The sequence below is a fragment of the Priapulus caudatus genome, unplaced genomic scaffold (genome assembly GCF_000485595.1).
Source record: "Priapulus caudatus unplaced genomic scaffold, Priapulus_caudatus-5.0.1 Scaffold1748, whole genome shotgun sequence".
In the NCBI taxonomy this organism is placed as follows: domain Eukaryota; kingdom Metazoa; phylum Priapulida; class Priapulimorpha; order Priapulimorphida; family Priapulidae; genus Priapulus; species Priapulus caudatus.
In genome coordinates, this window is record NW_014578809.1 from 28,806 (window position 1) to 44,744 (window position 15,939).

General features: G+C 53.6%; 1 protein-coding gene across 1 annotated transcript; it reads left to right on the forward strand.

The window, feature by feature from the left end:
- Positions 1-8,490: 8,490 nt before the first annotated feature.
- LOC106817503 (MICAL-like protein 1) lies at positions 8,491-15,222 on the forward strand. The gene is made up of 6 exons (XM_014822171.1): positions 8,491-8,558; positions 11,795-11,917; positions 12,523-12,655; positions 13,218-13,291; positions 14,089-14,250; positions 14,613-15,222. The coding sequence occupies exons 2-6, from the start codon at positions 11,854-11,856 to the stop codon at positions 14,702-14,704; spliced, it is 525 nt and encodes a 174-aa protein (XP_014677657.1). The 5' UTR covers positions 8,491-8,558; positions 11,795-11,853; the 3' UTR covers positions 14,705-15,222.
- The last annotated feature ends 717 nt before the right edge of the window (positions 15,223-15,939 follow it).

A 15,939-nucleotide genomic window follows, 5' to 3' on the forward strand; every position in this document is an offset into this window, starting at 1 on the left:
CGTGTGCGTGCGTGTGCGTGCGTGTGCGTGCATATGTGGATGTGTGCGTGTGAACATGCAATATTCTTGTCAAGTCTGCGTGTGGAGAAGTCAAATCGCGTAAAACCATCGAAACGATCGCAAAATAGTGACAACGATGAACAATCTTCGACCAAACATGGCGTCGCGGTAGCTCGATGGCCGCGTCGTGCATCGTTGACTGTTCTCTTGTTTTGAAGGCTCGCCGGTCGTCTCTCCCAAGTCGAAGCACAAGTTCGCTCACGTCCTTCACAAGGCCGTCAAGCCGCCAAAGTCTCCGACGAAGCTAGATGGCGCCACAACGCCGACGAAACGCCCGTTCGCCATCAGCGGACTCAACAAAGATGGCGGCTCCTCACCGTTGGTGCGTGTCGTCTGCTTGCGCTGTTGCCGTAGCGATAAGAATAATGCATGTTGAATGTGTGAATATATGTATAGGACCAGCTCTGCAGCCATGCATATTACACTATATATATATTACAGTGCTGCCACTTTATACTTTTTTTAAGAAAATATACTTATTATACTTTTTTCATACTTTTTTTGTTCATAAATAATTTTAAATACTTTTTTTGCCAAAGATGGTCAAAACACTTCGCACATACAGGTACACTGTATTTGATGAGATTAAAGATGTGCTTTGCTGGTCTTGTTGCAGGAGTGATGTGTGCTCTGTTCAGTGGAGTGTTTTTGCACTCAGCTCTCTGCTGTCAGTGACCAAATGTCAAATGAGCAATGTGCATTGCAGTGTTTCCCCTGCATTGACATGAGCGAGGCGGGCTGCCTCGCTCAAATTCTCAGCCGCCACACAGAAATTTGTCCAAAACACCACCTCGCTGACGAAACTTTTGACAACTTGAAAAAGAGATTCAAGAGTCTCATACAATGTGTTCAGAATAGCTTAGAATGCACCAAATTGCACCATTTTTGCAAAAATTTCCCCGGGGAGCATGCCCCCGGACCCGCTAGCTTGGCCAGCACCTGCGCTGCTCACTTTGCTAGGACCTCGAAACGCACAAACACATCACGAAAAACATTTACCACCTCACAGACCTTTCTGGACAGGGGAAACACTGCATTGAAATATTGCAGACAGAGGATTCAAGAGACAACTCCTCATGGCATTGCACACATCATTCCTGAAGCTTGTTTACATGCTGCACATAGGCTATAATGTATTCGGTAACGATGTATATGGTAACAAGTGACTACAAATCATGGCAGGTTGATACAAATTTATACTTTTGTAATACTTTTCTCTTACAATTTTGATACTTTTTTTCTGCACAGATTTTATACTTTTTTTGTAATAACCTGAGTGGCAGAACTGATATTATTACATCCACTGCCACTACTCCGCGTAGATTCGCCCATGCTAGTGTTCAATGCCATCGCAACATGTCAGTCCTATTCGATTTTGTTTCTTATTATCGTTTGATTCCTTGCTTATACGGTTAAGCAACAATTGATATGATATAATATATATAATCGTGGTATATAAGGAGTGTATTTTTTATCAGCGTGTATTCCAGTATTCCAGATATATATACTCTGCATAGATTCATACCAGTATATTATTCGATGACATTGAACTATAGTACTATACGATCAGTGGTAAATAATACGATATCATATATATAATCGTGATATCATGAATGTATTTCGCGACCGGCTCTCGCGTCGCTCCCCCACCGTCTCGTTTGCTTGACGTCGCGTTTTTTAATCTTGCCAGGCTTCCCCGCAGGGGGAGCAGCCGAGCTCGGCGAAGCGTCTGTCCATGTCAGACGTCTGGTACTGCCTGCCACAAGAAGGTGAGATGGCGGCGCGTCGGCTGCCTCCAGTAATCGCGTGAAGACAACCTCCGTCGCATCGCCAGCCGCCGCTCGTATCGTCTTATTGATCCGTTGTAGTTTATTCGCCCGAAGCGAGAGAGCGAGAGAGACTGATAACGCCGTGCGTCGTCGCATGGGACGTGCGGGCGCGTGCAGGCAAGGAGGCGGGGGTTGGCGGGCGCTCGGAGGAAGCGCGTCCTATCTTTCTCTCTTCTGCTCCTCCGTCTCTCTCTCTCTCTCGTCTCTCTCTCTCTCTCGCTCTCTTTCTCTCTCTACCTCTCCATCTCTCTCTCTCTCTCTCTCATCTCTCTCTCTCTCTCTCTCTCTCTGCTCTCTCTCTCTCTCTCATCTCTCTCTCTCCTCTCTCTCTCATCTCTCCTGCTCCTCTCTGCTCTCCTCTCTGCTCTCTTCTCTCTCCTCTCTTCTCTCTCCCTCTCTCTCGTCTCTGCTTCTCTCCCTCTCTCTCTCTCTCTCATCTCTCTTCTCCTCGCTCTCTTCTCTGTTTCTCTCTCTCTCTCTCTCTCGTCTCCTCTCTCTCTCTCTCACTTTCGTCTTTCCCATCTCTCTCGTAATCTCGTGTCTCTTTCACACAGAGTCTACCAGCGAGCCCTCCCTGCCTCTCTCTCGCCTCTCTCTCCTTCTAACCTTCTTCCGCTCTGCTCCCTCCCGCCTCCCCGACACACGCACGCTCAACCTTGGTAGGCCCTTCTCTCTCGTGCGTAGGTTTACAGCGCTTGGTGTTTAGAGAAGACACATCGCTGGAGGGGCCGTCCACTCTACACAGCAGAGCCCTCCTCCGTCTGCTCTGCCCTCCTCTCTGGACTTCTCATCCTCTCCCTCTCCCTCTCCCTCTCCCTCTCCCCCTCCCCCGGACAACTCGCGCACGCTGCACCAATGTTCAGCTTTCTCTTGATGCCGTAGGTCTATACCTGTTAGAGAGAGCACATCGTGGAGGGCGCGACCTCTACCACAGAGCCCTCTCCGTCTCTCTCTCCCTCTCTCTGCCTTCTACTGCTCTCCTCTACCTCTCCTCCCCCCCCCTCCCCACACTAATGCGCGCGTCACCTTGTAGCTTCTCTCTCGTGGAGCGGTGGCTAGCCTGTTAGAGAGACACATCGTGGAGGGCCGCTCTAACCACAGCAGCTCCCTCCCTCCTCCTCCGCTCTTCCCTGCTCTCTCCTTCTACTCATCTCCATCTCCCTCTCCCTCTCCCCTCCGCCCCACACACGGCACGCTCACATGTAGCTTCATCTCTCTGTGCGTAGGTTCTACCTGCTTAGAGAGACACATCGTGGAGCGGCCGACTCTACCAACAGAGCCGCTCCTCCGTCTCTCTCCCCTCTCTGCTCTTCTTAACCTCTCCTCTCCCTCTCCCTCTCCCCCATCCCCCACACAACGCACGCGCTCACCATGTAGCGCTTCTCTCGTATGTGCCGTAGGTCTACCTGTTAGAGAGACACATGCGTGGAGGGCCCGACTCTACACAGAGCCCTCCCTCCGTCTCTCTCCCTCTCTTACTCGCTTCTACCTGCTCCTCTCCCCTCGAGCCGCCTTCCCCCATCCCCCACACAACGTGCCGCAACGGTCACCCATAGTAAGGCTTTCTCTCAATCGTGCGCTAGGTGCTACCTGTATAGAGAGACAGCATCGTGGAGGGCCGGACTCTTACCACAACGGAGCCCACTCCTTCCCTCTCCCTCTCTCTTTCCTCCTCCCCCTCCTTCCCTCTCCCTTCATGCCTACCTCTCGCCTCTCCCGCCCCCTCCTCCCCACACGCACGCACAAGACCACGGCTCACCTCCCACGTGTAGCTTTCTCTCTCGCTGGAGCGTAGCGTTTTACCTGTTAAGACGAATGACACATCGTGGCAGGCGCCGAACTCTACACAGAGCCCTCCTACCTCTCCTCTGCTCCCTCTCCTCTCTCGCCCCTCTCCCCCTCCCTGACCTAACCGCCTCCCCCACCCTCTCCCCTCCCCCTCCCCCACACGCGCACAACCGCCACGCTCACCTTGTAGCTTCTCTCTCGTGCGCTAGGTTTACCTGTTTAGAGAGACACATCGTGGAAGCGGTCGCGACTTCTACCACAGAGCCCTCCTCCCTCTCCCTCTCTCTCCTCCTCTCTCCCCACTACTCTCCTCGTCCCTCTCCCCTCCGCCACCCTCCCTCCCGCCGTACCCCTCCCCACACGCGCACACGCACGGCTCACTCTGTGTAGCTTCCTCAATACGTGCGTGAGCGCTGTACCTTGTTTAGGAGAGACACATCGTGGAGGGCCCGACTCTACATCCAGCAGCCTAGCTCCTTCAATAGTGTCTGCGCGGCAACGCTACGGGCTGCGGACCTGGAATCGTATCGGCGCGAGAGGAGCGAGGAGAGGGAGGAGGGTACGCAGTGTCTGCAAACACCAACTCCATTGAGCGAGAGTGAGTCTGAGGGAGGGAGAAGGAGGGAGAAGGAGGGGGAGGGAGGAGGAGAGCGAGGTGTGGGTGAGTGTGAGGGGGGAGGTTGGGAGGCGGAGAGAGGAGGGCAACGCAGAGGGAGCGAGGAGGCGAGGGTGAGCGTAGGCAGGGAGGAGGCGTACGACGTGTCTGCAAAACACCAACATGAGCAGAGTGAGTGCTTTGAGCTGAGGAGGGAGGAGGGAGCGAGGAGTGGAAGGACGGGAGGGGGAGGGAGGAGGGAGCGGAGGACGTGAGGAGCGAGGGAGCGGTACGCAGGTGTCTGAAACACCAACATGAGCAGAGTAAGTGTGAGGGAGGAAGGGAGGAGGGAGCAGGAGGGGAAGGAGCGTAGGGGAGGAGGATGGGAGGAGGTCGAGCAAGGAGGGAGCGGGGAGGAGGCGTACGAGTGTCTGAAACACCTAACATGGCAGCAGAGTGAGTGTTGAGGGAGGCCGGAGGGAGGGAGGAGGCGGCATGAGGAGGTGGGAGGGAGAGAGGGAGGGAGGGAGGGAGCGACGGGCAGCAAGGCAGGGAGCGAGGGAGGAGCGGTACTGACGTGTCTGAAAACACCAACATGAGCAGACGTGTTGAGATGTGAGGGCAGGGAGGGAGGAGGAGGCGAGGAGCGAGGGGAGGCGGCAGAGCAGGAGCGGAGGGGAGGGAGGAGCGTGAGCGAGGAGCGGAGGAGGGAGGAGTGCCGTACGCCACGTGTCTGAAACACCAACATGAGCAGAGTAATGTGTTGAGGAGGGAGGCGAGGGGAGGCCGAGGGAGGGAGGAGGGAGGAGGGTTATCGAGTGGTCTTGAAACACCAACAATGAGCCAGAGGTTAAGTGTTGAGGACGAGGAGGGAAGGAGGGGAGGAGGAGGCGGCGAGGGAGAGGAGGCCGAGGGAGGTAGGAGGAGGAGGCAGGGGTAGGAGGGAGGACGGGAGCGAGGAGGGAGGAGGTTACGACGTGTCTTGAAACACCAACATGAGCAGAGGAGTAATTGTGAGGGAGGCGAGGAAAGAGGCGAGGCGAGCGATGGAGGGCAGGGAGGAGGCAGGAGAGGAGGGGGAGGGAGCAAGAAAGCCAGCAGTAAGTACATCTTTTCCTTGTCTTCTACACCCTAAAACTCCTGCTGACCACGTCAAGCTATCAGCGCCACCTACTGTCAAACTTACGACACGTTTCCTCGATTTAGTCGACGACCTTACGTCTTACTTCTTCGCTCAGATGCAGAACCCATGGACACGGCGGGGCCCGCAGCAGCAGCGCCCTAGCGGACCAGACGGGAAGCGACCTGACACGATCGACATTAAGCGGTTCTATGTCGCCCGCATGTCCTACCAGGGGAGCAAGCACCTGGACGAGGCCTCGCGCGTCGACTTCGCCGGACCGTCTCCGAGACGTCGTCGTCCTCCCCCTCCACCCCGGTGGGTGGGCCCGCCCCGTCCGCGACTCCCGCCCGCCGCCGCCGACCCCGCCACCAGGAGCAGCCACCGGGCCGCCGTCTCGATCGCATCTGCGCCGGCCGCGTTGCCCGAGCGGGACGCAACGGCAACGCTGGACACAGAGGCTGCAGTGGGGCGGCCGCCTGGCACTGCGGGCGGGAGGAGCGCGGGCGGGGGGAAGCAGAAGCGAGTCGCTGCGGGGAGGGGGAGAGGGCGGCAGCGCACAGGGGCGAGGGGATCGAGGCGCTGTGCATGCGACAGCGGTGGGGAGCAGGCGGAGGGAGGAAGAGAGCGGCGGAGGCAGCCCGGGCGGGGGAGCGGGCTGGCGTTCCACGCCGTGCGCGGGGGTGCCACCGCGGCGCCGGCGTTCCGACCGATCGTATTCGAGAGCAAGCCGGTGAAGTCGTTCGCTCGCCTGGAGGAGGAGGAGGGGCGTCGCGGGACGACGGGGGGGAGGAAGGAGGAGGAGGGGGAGGAATCAGGAAGCCATGCGAGAGAGAGGGAGGCGGCGGCGCGAAAACGCAATCTCTCCGTCATCAGCGAGCGATCGGAGGCTGACGCCTCGGCAACGACCCACGCCACCGCGAAGGAGGAGGAGGAGGTTGCCACGGCAACCGCACCGCAGCCTCCGTCCGTCTCCGCGCGCATGCAGGCGATCATCGACGAGCCTTCGTCCTGCAGCCTCCAGAAGATGGCGCCACTGAAGATCCCTGTGCTCCGCAAGGTGGCGCTGTCGCCGGCGGTCGCCGTGGCGACGGAGACAGCCGAGTCAAAGCCGTCGCTGCCGAACAAGGAAACGCCGGTGCAGAGCGGGCGCCCCCTGGTGGCTGAGCAGAGCGGGCGCCCCCTATCGGCCGTTCAGAAGCGCAGCCTCTTCTTCGAAAACCTCAGCGGGAAGAGCTATCCGCCAGGCGGCGCCACGAGGCGGGAAGCCGCCGACGCCGCGAACGTAGGTGGCGCCGCAAAGCGCGTAGGTGGCGCCACCGCGGCGGCGGCAAACAGTCGCTTCTACGACGGCGCTCGCGACGCGGACGCGGCACCACCAGGGGGCGCCGCTGCCGCCGTCGCCCGCGCTCCTAGCAGCAGGTTCTACGAGCTGAGAGAAGGCGAGGAGGAGGAGGTGGAGGAGGAGGAGAGGAGCGTGGAGGCGAGGGTGGCCACGCGGGACTTCTACGATGTGAGAGGTCGCGCGGTCGTGTGGCGTAACGACGAGCGCGCCGGCGCGGACATGCGCCGCTGCCACGCGAGTCGCCATGACGACGAGCGAAGCGTCGCCGCGCGCCACTGTGACCGCCGAGTCGAGCACGACGACGTCGCCGTTTGCCGCGGCAACGCCGCCGCCGCCCGCCTGCCTCAGCCGCTTCTATGATGCGACGCGAGAGGGCGACGACGCTGAGCGTGTGACGACGTCCGCCAGCATTCCAACACCAGCAGGTTTTACGATAGCGAGGAGGAGGGGGAGGGGGTGAGCGCGGGGAGGGGCGGGGCGGCGTCGGTGTTCTACGATGCTGCGTCGTCGTTGCCCCGGCGACCTGCTCCGCGCCACAGCACGACGCGCGACGCCCCCTCGGCAGCGCCCCCTGCCGGCGACGGCAGAGAGGCGAGTTCTGCGGATAGTGCCGCGGTGGCTCCCCCTCGTGCGCGGGCTGCTGCGGTGCTGCGCTGGCGGCCGACCGCGGCGGCGGATCTACGCGCGTGGCGATGTACACGGGAAGCGACGTCTGTGCCGACGCCTGCCGTCGCGGCGCAAGAGCCCCCGAGCGCCCCTGGTCGGCGACGGCGGCGGCTCCGGCTGACGAGACACGTGCGCGCCGCCTGCCGTGCGCAGAAGCGGCACGCGCCGATGGCGCCGCCAGCGCCTCCGAGCGACCTCCAGCGACCCGTGCCGAAGCCGCGCTCGCCGAACCCGACCGGTGGCTTCCCCGCGCAGCGCGCCTTCAACCCGTTCGCCGAAGACATGTCGGACGACGAGGGCCGAGAGACGGCGGCGCCATCTGGGGGATCCGTTCGGAGACGCCGATGACGAGGAGGTTGGCGAGGCAGCGCTGGCGCCACCGCGTGGCGTAGCGACGAAGCTCGGCAATCCGTTTGGCGAGGAGGAGGAAGAGGAGGAAGTCGCGGCGACGCGGCTGGGGTCGTCGGCAGGTCGCGCCGAGGTCAACTCGAGTCAGGTCGGCGAGGGCACGCCGGCGCGAGGTCAGGAGGGGTCACCACCAGAGGAGGTGCGGTCGGCCGGAGGGAACGCCGGAGGGAACAGCCGGAGGTGACGAACGGTCGACCGGCTCCGACGCCGCCGCCAGATACGCGCGCGCACGTCGCTGCCCCCTGGTGGCGGGCCGCGGCCTGCTTCCGCCGTCCCCGTCGCGGCGTCCTCGGGCAAAGCCGGTGGCGCCCCCCGGTCCCGCCGTCAGTTTCGGTGCGCGCCCCCGGCGGTCCCCGCCGCCGCCTGCCGCACATCCGCCGAAGCTGAGGGCGCCGCGCGTGCCCGCGCGCTGTGGTGGAGTGGCGCCTCGCCGTCTGCCCGTTCGCCGCCGCCGAAACCTCAGCGCACGTTCGTGCAGGTGTCCGCGCGTGGCGCCCCCTGCCCAGGAAACCGATGGAACCTCCGCCGCCGCCCGCCCACCGCCGCCGCGGAACGACGAAACAGAAGCGCATTCATGCCGAGGGTTTCTCTCCCTGGGTTTCTCCGAGACGGAGCGAGCGGAGTGGGGCGGGAGAGAACGGGGGGGACACCGCGCGGGAGGAGGAGGAGGAGAGGGAGGAGGGGGAGGCAGGAGGAGCAGGGAAGACACTGAAGAGACATGCACCGAAACCTCCACCTTCAGGAGGAAGTGAGCTACCAGAGATTAATGACTGTCTACCTGTAATAATGACTGCCTACATGTAAAATGACTTCTACCTGTAATAATGACTCTGACCTAACCTGTATATTAATGACTGTCTACCTGAGATTAATGACTGCCTGCCTGTAATTAATGACTGTCTACCTGTAATTAATGACTGTCTACCTGAGATTAATGACTGCCTGCCTGTAATTAATGACTGTCTACCTGAATAATGACTGCCTACCTGTAATTAATGACGTCTACCTGAGATTAATACTGCCTGCCTGTTAATTAATGACTGTCTACCTGTAATTAGTGACTGTCTACCTGAGATTAATGACTGCCTACCTGTAATTAATGGACTGTCTACCTGTAATTAATGACTGTCTACCTGTAAGTAATTGGACTGCCTACCTGTAATTATGACTCCTACCTGTAATTAATGACGGCCTACCTGTAATTAATGACTGCCTACCTGTAATTAATGACTGCCTACTTGTTCAGAACGAAGGAAAGTTACCTGTTTTCATGTCTTTCTCGTTAATTTCTTCTCCTTTTTTTACTTTTGTCATTAATGTGTTTCAGTCTGACTACATATCTACCGACCTGTATGTAAGGCATGTTAGTTATAATTATTGTTCCTCTACCTATTTAGTTATAGGTGAAAGCCTATATACAGGAAGGTTACCTGTTACCTATTTAGTTATAGGTGAAAGCCTATATACAGGAAGGTTACCTGTTATTACCACCACCATTCGTACCTTTCTATCTACCTTTCTAGCTATAGCAGAAGCAGGGTAAAAAAATACACGGGAGCGATGAGCGATTCGCTCTTCAAACCCTCCGAAATCGCTTCCGTGAGTCTCAAAATAGCTCCCGTAAAAAATCCCGACGAGATCTATTTTTCCCACAGACTTGAAAAAAGAAAAAAAGTAATTTTTTCCCTGGGCTGAAGATACTTTACCTGTAATTCACGACACCTATTCGCAGTTTCACCTGGTTATTGGGTCAAGCTATTAGCTATTCAGCTATTAGGTCAAGCTGCGTCTATACGTCGCGATAACCGATAACTCGTACCCTCGGTTGTTTGTGTCCGGTTATGCACACTTGACCTGCTCTATATATCCGGTTAAAAAGCTAACACATGCGCATCTATTGCCATCGTTAGTGATCGCATCTATAGCCATAGCCTTGTCTTATATTACACACCGTGCGAATCGGTTATAGATTTATCTGTGAAGAGCAGCTGTCAAAGTGTGCGTGCTGATAATTGTGATTTATAAATTATATATATATATATATATATACTATATATATATATATCAGGAGTTAATGAGACCTGATATATATGTGTGTGTGTGTGTTGTTGCGTGCGTGTGTGCGTGCGTGCGTGCGTGCGTGCGTGCGTGCGTGTAGATATGTAATATATATACACACACACATATACATATATATATATAATATTTACCACACCACACACACACACACACACACACACACACACACACACACCACACACAACACACACACACACACACACCACAACCCACACGCCCCCACGCGCCACGCACCCACGCCCCCACGCCCACCCCGCACGCCACGCACGCCATCACGCATCACGCACGCACGCACACACCACACACACACACACACACACACACACACACACACACACACACACACACACACACATTATAATAGTGGTATAGTTTCGTAACCAGCATTTGGCCAGTAGCAGCAGTCGCAGCAGCAGCAGCAGCAGCAAGTTAACTTTCCCTGACCTGATATCGACGTCGTGACTTAGCGTGGGATTGTTGTGTGTGTCAGTCCTTCGTTACGACTTCCTCACTTACGCAGAAGGGGTCGTTGTCGTATCAGGTACTACAGATATGTACCCGAGGTAGTGTTAGGTTGTTTCAGTATTATGTTATATATTTTATATGAGGTATTGGTAAATAGGGTTAGGGTTAGGGTTAGGGTTAGGGTTAGTGGGTTAGCGTTTAAGCTAGTAGGTTGTAGGTAGGGTTAGGGTTAGTTTTGGATAGGGCTAGCACTCTTAGTACAAGTCTGGCTACACTTTTTGTGTACATATATCGTACTGCGTTACATTGCTAGTACCTGATACGACAACGAGCCCTTGACGCCTGCACTTACTCACTCTCCACACAACACCACACACAACACACACACCACCACACACATCACACACACACACACAACACACACACACAGCGCCGCCACTGTCTCATCTCATAATTACGTCTATCTGAACGATCAGCATCCTCTTTATCTCTGTCTCTGTGTGGGTTAGCCACTGTTTCACCCTGCTACATGACATTGCTACGTGCATTTATCTACTTTATGTGAATAAGGTGAATATTTATATGATATATTGCATATAATACTATATATGATACTTTACGTGAGCAGGGTGCGAAAGGAGAGTATAGCGAGTCCGGAGTCAAATACTCCCTGATTTACTGTCGGACTCCCTGATTTGACATATGCAGGAGTCCGTGTGACTCCCTGAAAATTCTGCTAGACTAACTAGCCTCGCCGAATTACTGTATTTGTTCAGCTAATGTCCAAAGAAAATTTGGCAGACGTGCAACCACATGAATCTTAAAAATAAGCACATGCGTTATTGTTAATATCTTTAATTTTAAACCTCATTAGACCTCATTTTGCCGCGGACTCCCTCTTTTTGAGGGTAGGGAGTCCGTTGGACTCCCGTGTTCAAAAGTTAATTTCTACCCCTGCGTGAGTATCATAGTGTGTACAGTAGTGACGCTGTATAGAATAGTAACAGTGAGGACTAGGTAACGTTGGTTGACGCAGCGATGCTGAGAGAGCGCAGGAAGAAGGTGTGTTAGTGTTAGTGAGTGATGCGATTATACGAGATGGTAATGTCAGTGTCTGCTCTGTTCATGTAGTACCTTCAATGCCGTGTCGTGTTTCTTCCATGCCAGGCCGAACCTTTCATACCATGCAGTATCTCATGCATCATGTCATGATTTTATACCGTGCCAAACCTTTCATAGCATGCAGTATCTCCTACATCATGTCATTATTCTATTCCATGCCAAACTTTTTCTAGCATGCAGTATCTTCTACATCGTGTCACGATTCTATACCGTGCTGAAATTTTAATACTTCTGTGTCATGTCATGATTAGTATATTCTACTATATCATATCGTATCGTATCGTGCTTCTAATACGGTGACAAACCTGTTGTGTTGTAGATCACTAAGGAGCGCATCAACCCGCAGGACATTAAGCTGGAGCTGCTGCAGCTGGACATGCAGCAGACAGAGTTAGAGAGGAAGGGAGCCGAGGTCGAGCAGAAACTCAGACACTGGGACAGTAAGTGACAACATCTCACTAGTGTAGCAGGCACTGGGACAGTAAGTGACAGCATCACTAGTGTAGCAGACACTGGGACAGTAAGTGACAACATCTCACTAGTGTAGCAGACACTGGGACAGTAAGTGACAGCATCAATAGTGTAGCAGACACTGGGACAGTAAGTGACAGCGTCACCAGTGTAGCAGACACTGTGACAGTAAGTGACAGCATCTCACTAGTGTAGCAGACACTGGGACAGTAAGTGACAGCATCACTAGTGTAGCAGACACTGGGACAGTAAGTGACAGCATCACTAGTGTAGCAGACACTGGGACAGTAAGTGACCTCTCATGTACCTGACACTTATGTCACGCCTATATGTGTGCGTGGCGTGCGTGCGTGCGTGTGCATGCGTGTGTGTGTGCGTGTGTGCATGTGTGTGGCGTGTGTGCGTGCGTGCGTGTGCGCGTGTGCACATAGGTGTGCACGTCTGATGGTGTGCATGTGCGTGCACGTGCACATTTGCGGGACGGAACACAAAGTTCCTACGAACAAACGATATCTCGTCGTTGCGTCGACCACGGCGCGTAACCTTTGCATGACCTTTGACCTCTGACCTTCAGCCGACTCGGACAACACGTTGGATATGAGCGCGCACAGCGACATCGACGATGACGACGAGGGATTGGTCGAGTGGTTTGAGCTGGTCAACACGAAGAACAGGCTGCTACGCCGCGAGAACGAGCTAGTGTACATGTAAGTAACGAGTATTAATTAGTACATAACGAGCTAGTCTACATGTAAGTAGTGAGTATTAATTAGTACATAACGAGCTAGTCTACATGTAAGTAACGAGTATTAATTAGTACATAATGAACGTAGTCTACATGTAAGTAATGAGTATTAATTGAGTACATAATGAGCTAGTCTACATGTAAGTAACGAGTATTAATTAGTACATAACGAGCTAGTCTACATGTAAGTAACGAGTATTAATTAGTACATAACGAGCTAGTCTACATGTAAGTAACGAGTATTATTAGTACATAACGAGCTAGTCTACATGTAAAGTAAGCGAGTATTAGATAGTACGATAACGAGCTAGTCTACATGTAAGTAACGAATATTAATTAGTACATAACGAGCTAGTCTTAATGTTAGTAAGGATAAGCAGTACATAATGAGGAGCTATAAGTAACCTTTAATACTGTATTATACATTGTAGTCATGGTTACATTGTCGTGGTTACATTGTTTCCATGGTTATGTTGTCATGGTCACGTTGTCATGGTTACATTGTTACCATGGTTACGTTGCAGGCAGAGGCAGCAGGAGCTAGAGGACAGACATGAGGAGGTGGAGTTCCAGCTGCGCCGGCTCATGGAGAAACCGGGTGAGTGTACACATTCCTTATCCTCAGCTACATACGCGCCCGTGTGGCACGTAAACTATAGCATTGTATCATGCTAATGTTACTTTCATGTATGTTATGTAGACTATGCTACGTAGCATTGTATCATGCTAATGTTGCTTTCATGTATGTTATGTAGACTATGCTACATAGCATTGTATCATGCTAATGTTGCTTTCATGTATGTTATGTAGACTATGCTCATAGCATTGTATCATGCTAATCTTGCTTTCATGTAGTTATGTAGACTATGCTACGTAGCATTGTATCATGCTAATGTTGCTTTCATGTATGTTTATGTAGACTATGCTACGTAGCTTGTATCATGCTAATCTGCTTTCATGTATGTTATGTAGACTATGCTACGTAGCATTGTATTCATGCTAATGTTACTTTCATGTATGTTATGTAGACTATGCTACGTAGCATTGTATCATGCTATATTGCATTGTACCTTGCAGCTGTTCGATATCACATTGTACCATGCAGCTGTTCTATATCACATTGTATAATGCTATTGTAGTTCTTAAGTTATGTAAGCTAGTGAAAAATAACTCTCTATCTCTCCTACAGAGGGCGTTCTATCCCTCTATAACTCTCTATCTCTCCTACAGAGGGCGTTCTATCCCTCTATAACTCTCTATCTCTCCTACAGAGGGCGTTCTAATCCTTCTATAACTCTCTATCTCTCCTACAGAGGGGTTCTATCCCTCTATAACTCTCTATCTCTTCCTACAGAGGGCGTTCTATTCCTCTATAACTCTCTATCTCTCCTACAGAGGGCGTTCAGACGGCAGACGACAGGAAGCTGGAGGAAGCTCTCCTCGCGGAACTCGTCGACATCGTAACGAGTCGCAATCAGATCGTTGAGACGATCGACGCTGACCGCATCCGTGAGGAGGAGGAGGATCGCAGCATCTCCGAGATGATGCTGAAGCAAGGTAGGGCTTCATCATTTGCTGCAGCGGGAGGAGGGGTGGAGGAGGGGGAGGAGGAGGGGGAGGGAGAGGAAGAGGAGGATCGCGGCATCTCCGAGATGATGCTGAAGCAAGGTGAGATAGGGGGGAGGGGGAGGGAAGCTGAGGAGGAGGAGGAGCAGGGAGAGGGAGGAGGAGGACGGAAGTGGGGAGGAGCATGCCGGATGATGATGATGAGGAGGAGGAGGAGGAGGAGGGAGATTCACACAGCATCCCTGCAGTCATAGACAGACGTGTCAATAATTTATCGTGCCGCGTGTCTTTATATAACATTGATGAGTTCACTAGTTTGTGTTTGATTCACGTGCATTGTGCAATGTCGGCAGGTATGCGTAAGGCAGAGGTGGAAGAGGACACCGGGAAGAAAGGCAAGAAGAAGAAGAAGGAGAAGAAGGACAAGAAGAAGCACAAGCACTGACCTATAGACTGCCGCCCGTTCTGCACGGACACCGGTACATATAGTTTGCATTTAAACCGTCGCGCGTCTATGCCTGACGTGACGTGGACGATAGCGGGGGAGCAGGCGATTGATTCGTCAGAGCGGACGTGTACACGTGTTTGATGACATCATCAGAACGCGTGCACGAGGGCGGACGTCATTCCGCCCACAAGCTCCAGACGTTTCCGCAAGGACAGCTTCCGTCGTCGTGGCAACAGTGGTATGACAGGTTACATCGTCGTGGCAACAGTGATACGACAGCTTATGTCGTCGTGGCAACAGTGGTACGACAGCTTACATCTTCGTGGAAGCCATGGAATAACTTTTTCCGTCGTCGTGGCAACAGTGGTATGAGAACTTCCATCGATCCGAGAGATGTTCCGTGCACACGCGCACCGTGCGTGTGACCGGCAGGGGTTGTACAGCACCCCACACCAAGGAGCTAAATATAACAAGGAGAGGAAGCGGATTGGCTGTGTGCTTTTCACCTCAAGGGCGCCATCTATGGACCATAATCAGCTGAAACGGCTGTGCAGACCAAACCCAGAGACAATAGAACACTAATCTGTTCCTAGGGTCTCTGCCGAACCCAAATTTGGGCCAGATATGGCGGCGCTTCCTCTCCTTGTTATATTTAACTCCTTGCCCCACACAGGTGTGCTGCCCTATATTGTCCATGTTGTGTCATGCAGGTGTGAATGGTTGCACCTTTATCGCGCCGGCTTTCGATGACGACGAGGTGTGACTACAGGTGGCACCACCGTCGCCCCCCCCATGGTTCGTCGAGACGGCGGTATTTACGCAGACTTTGTAGACTCAGACTCGTAACGCATTGCTATCTCTCACGTGCTGTCGAGAGAGAGAGAGAGAGAGAGAGAGAGAGAGAGAGAGAGAGAGAGAGAGAGAGAGAGAGAGAGAGAGAGAGAGAGAGAGAGAGAGAGAGAGGCGTTCTCTTTCTCTCGCCACCGATTCGCAATGAATTAGTCATTAACTATGGCAGAATCCAGCCCAGCGGTCGTGGAATATAGGTGTGGTTCCAATGCCCCTATCGAATGTTCGCCCCGTGACGTCAGTGTACGTCACGCACCGAACTTCCGCGCGACCTAACCCTAACCCTAACCCTGAACCCTAAACTTCTAACCTTAACCCAACACAAACTAATACTAACACTAACCACTTAACGACAAAATAGTTAAACTGATAAAGATAGAAAA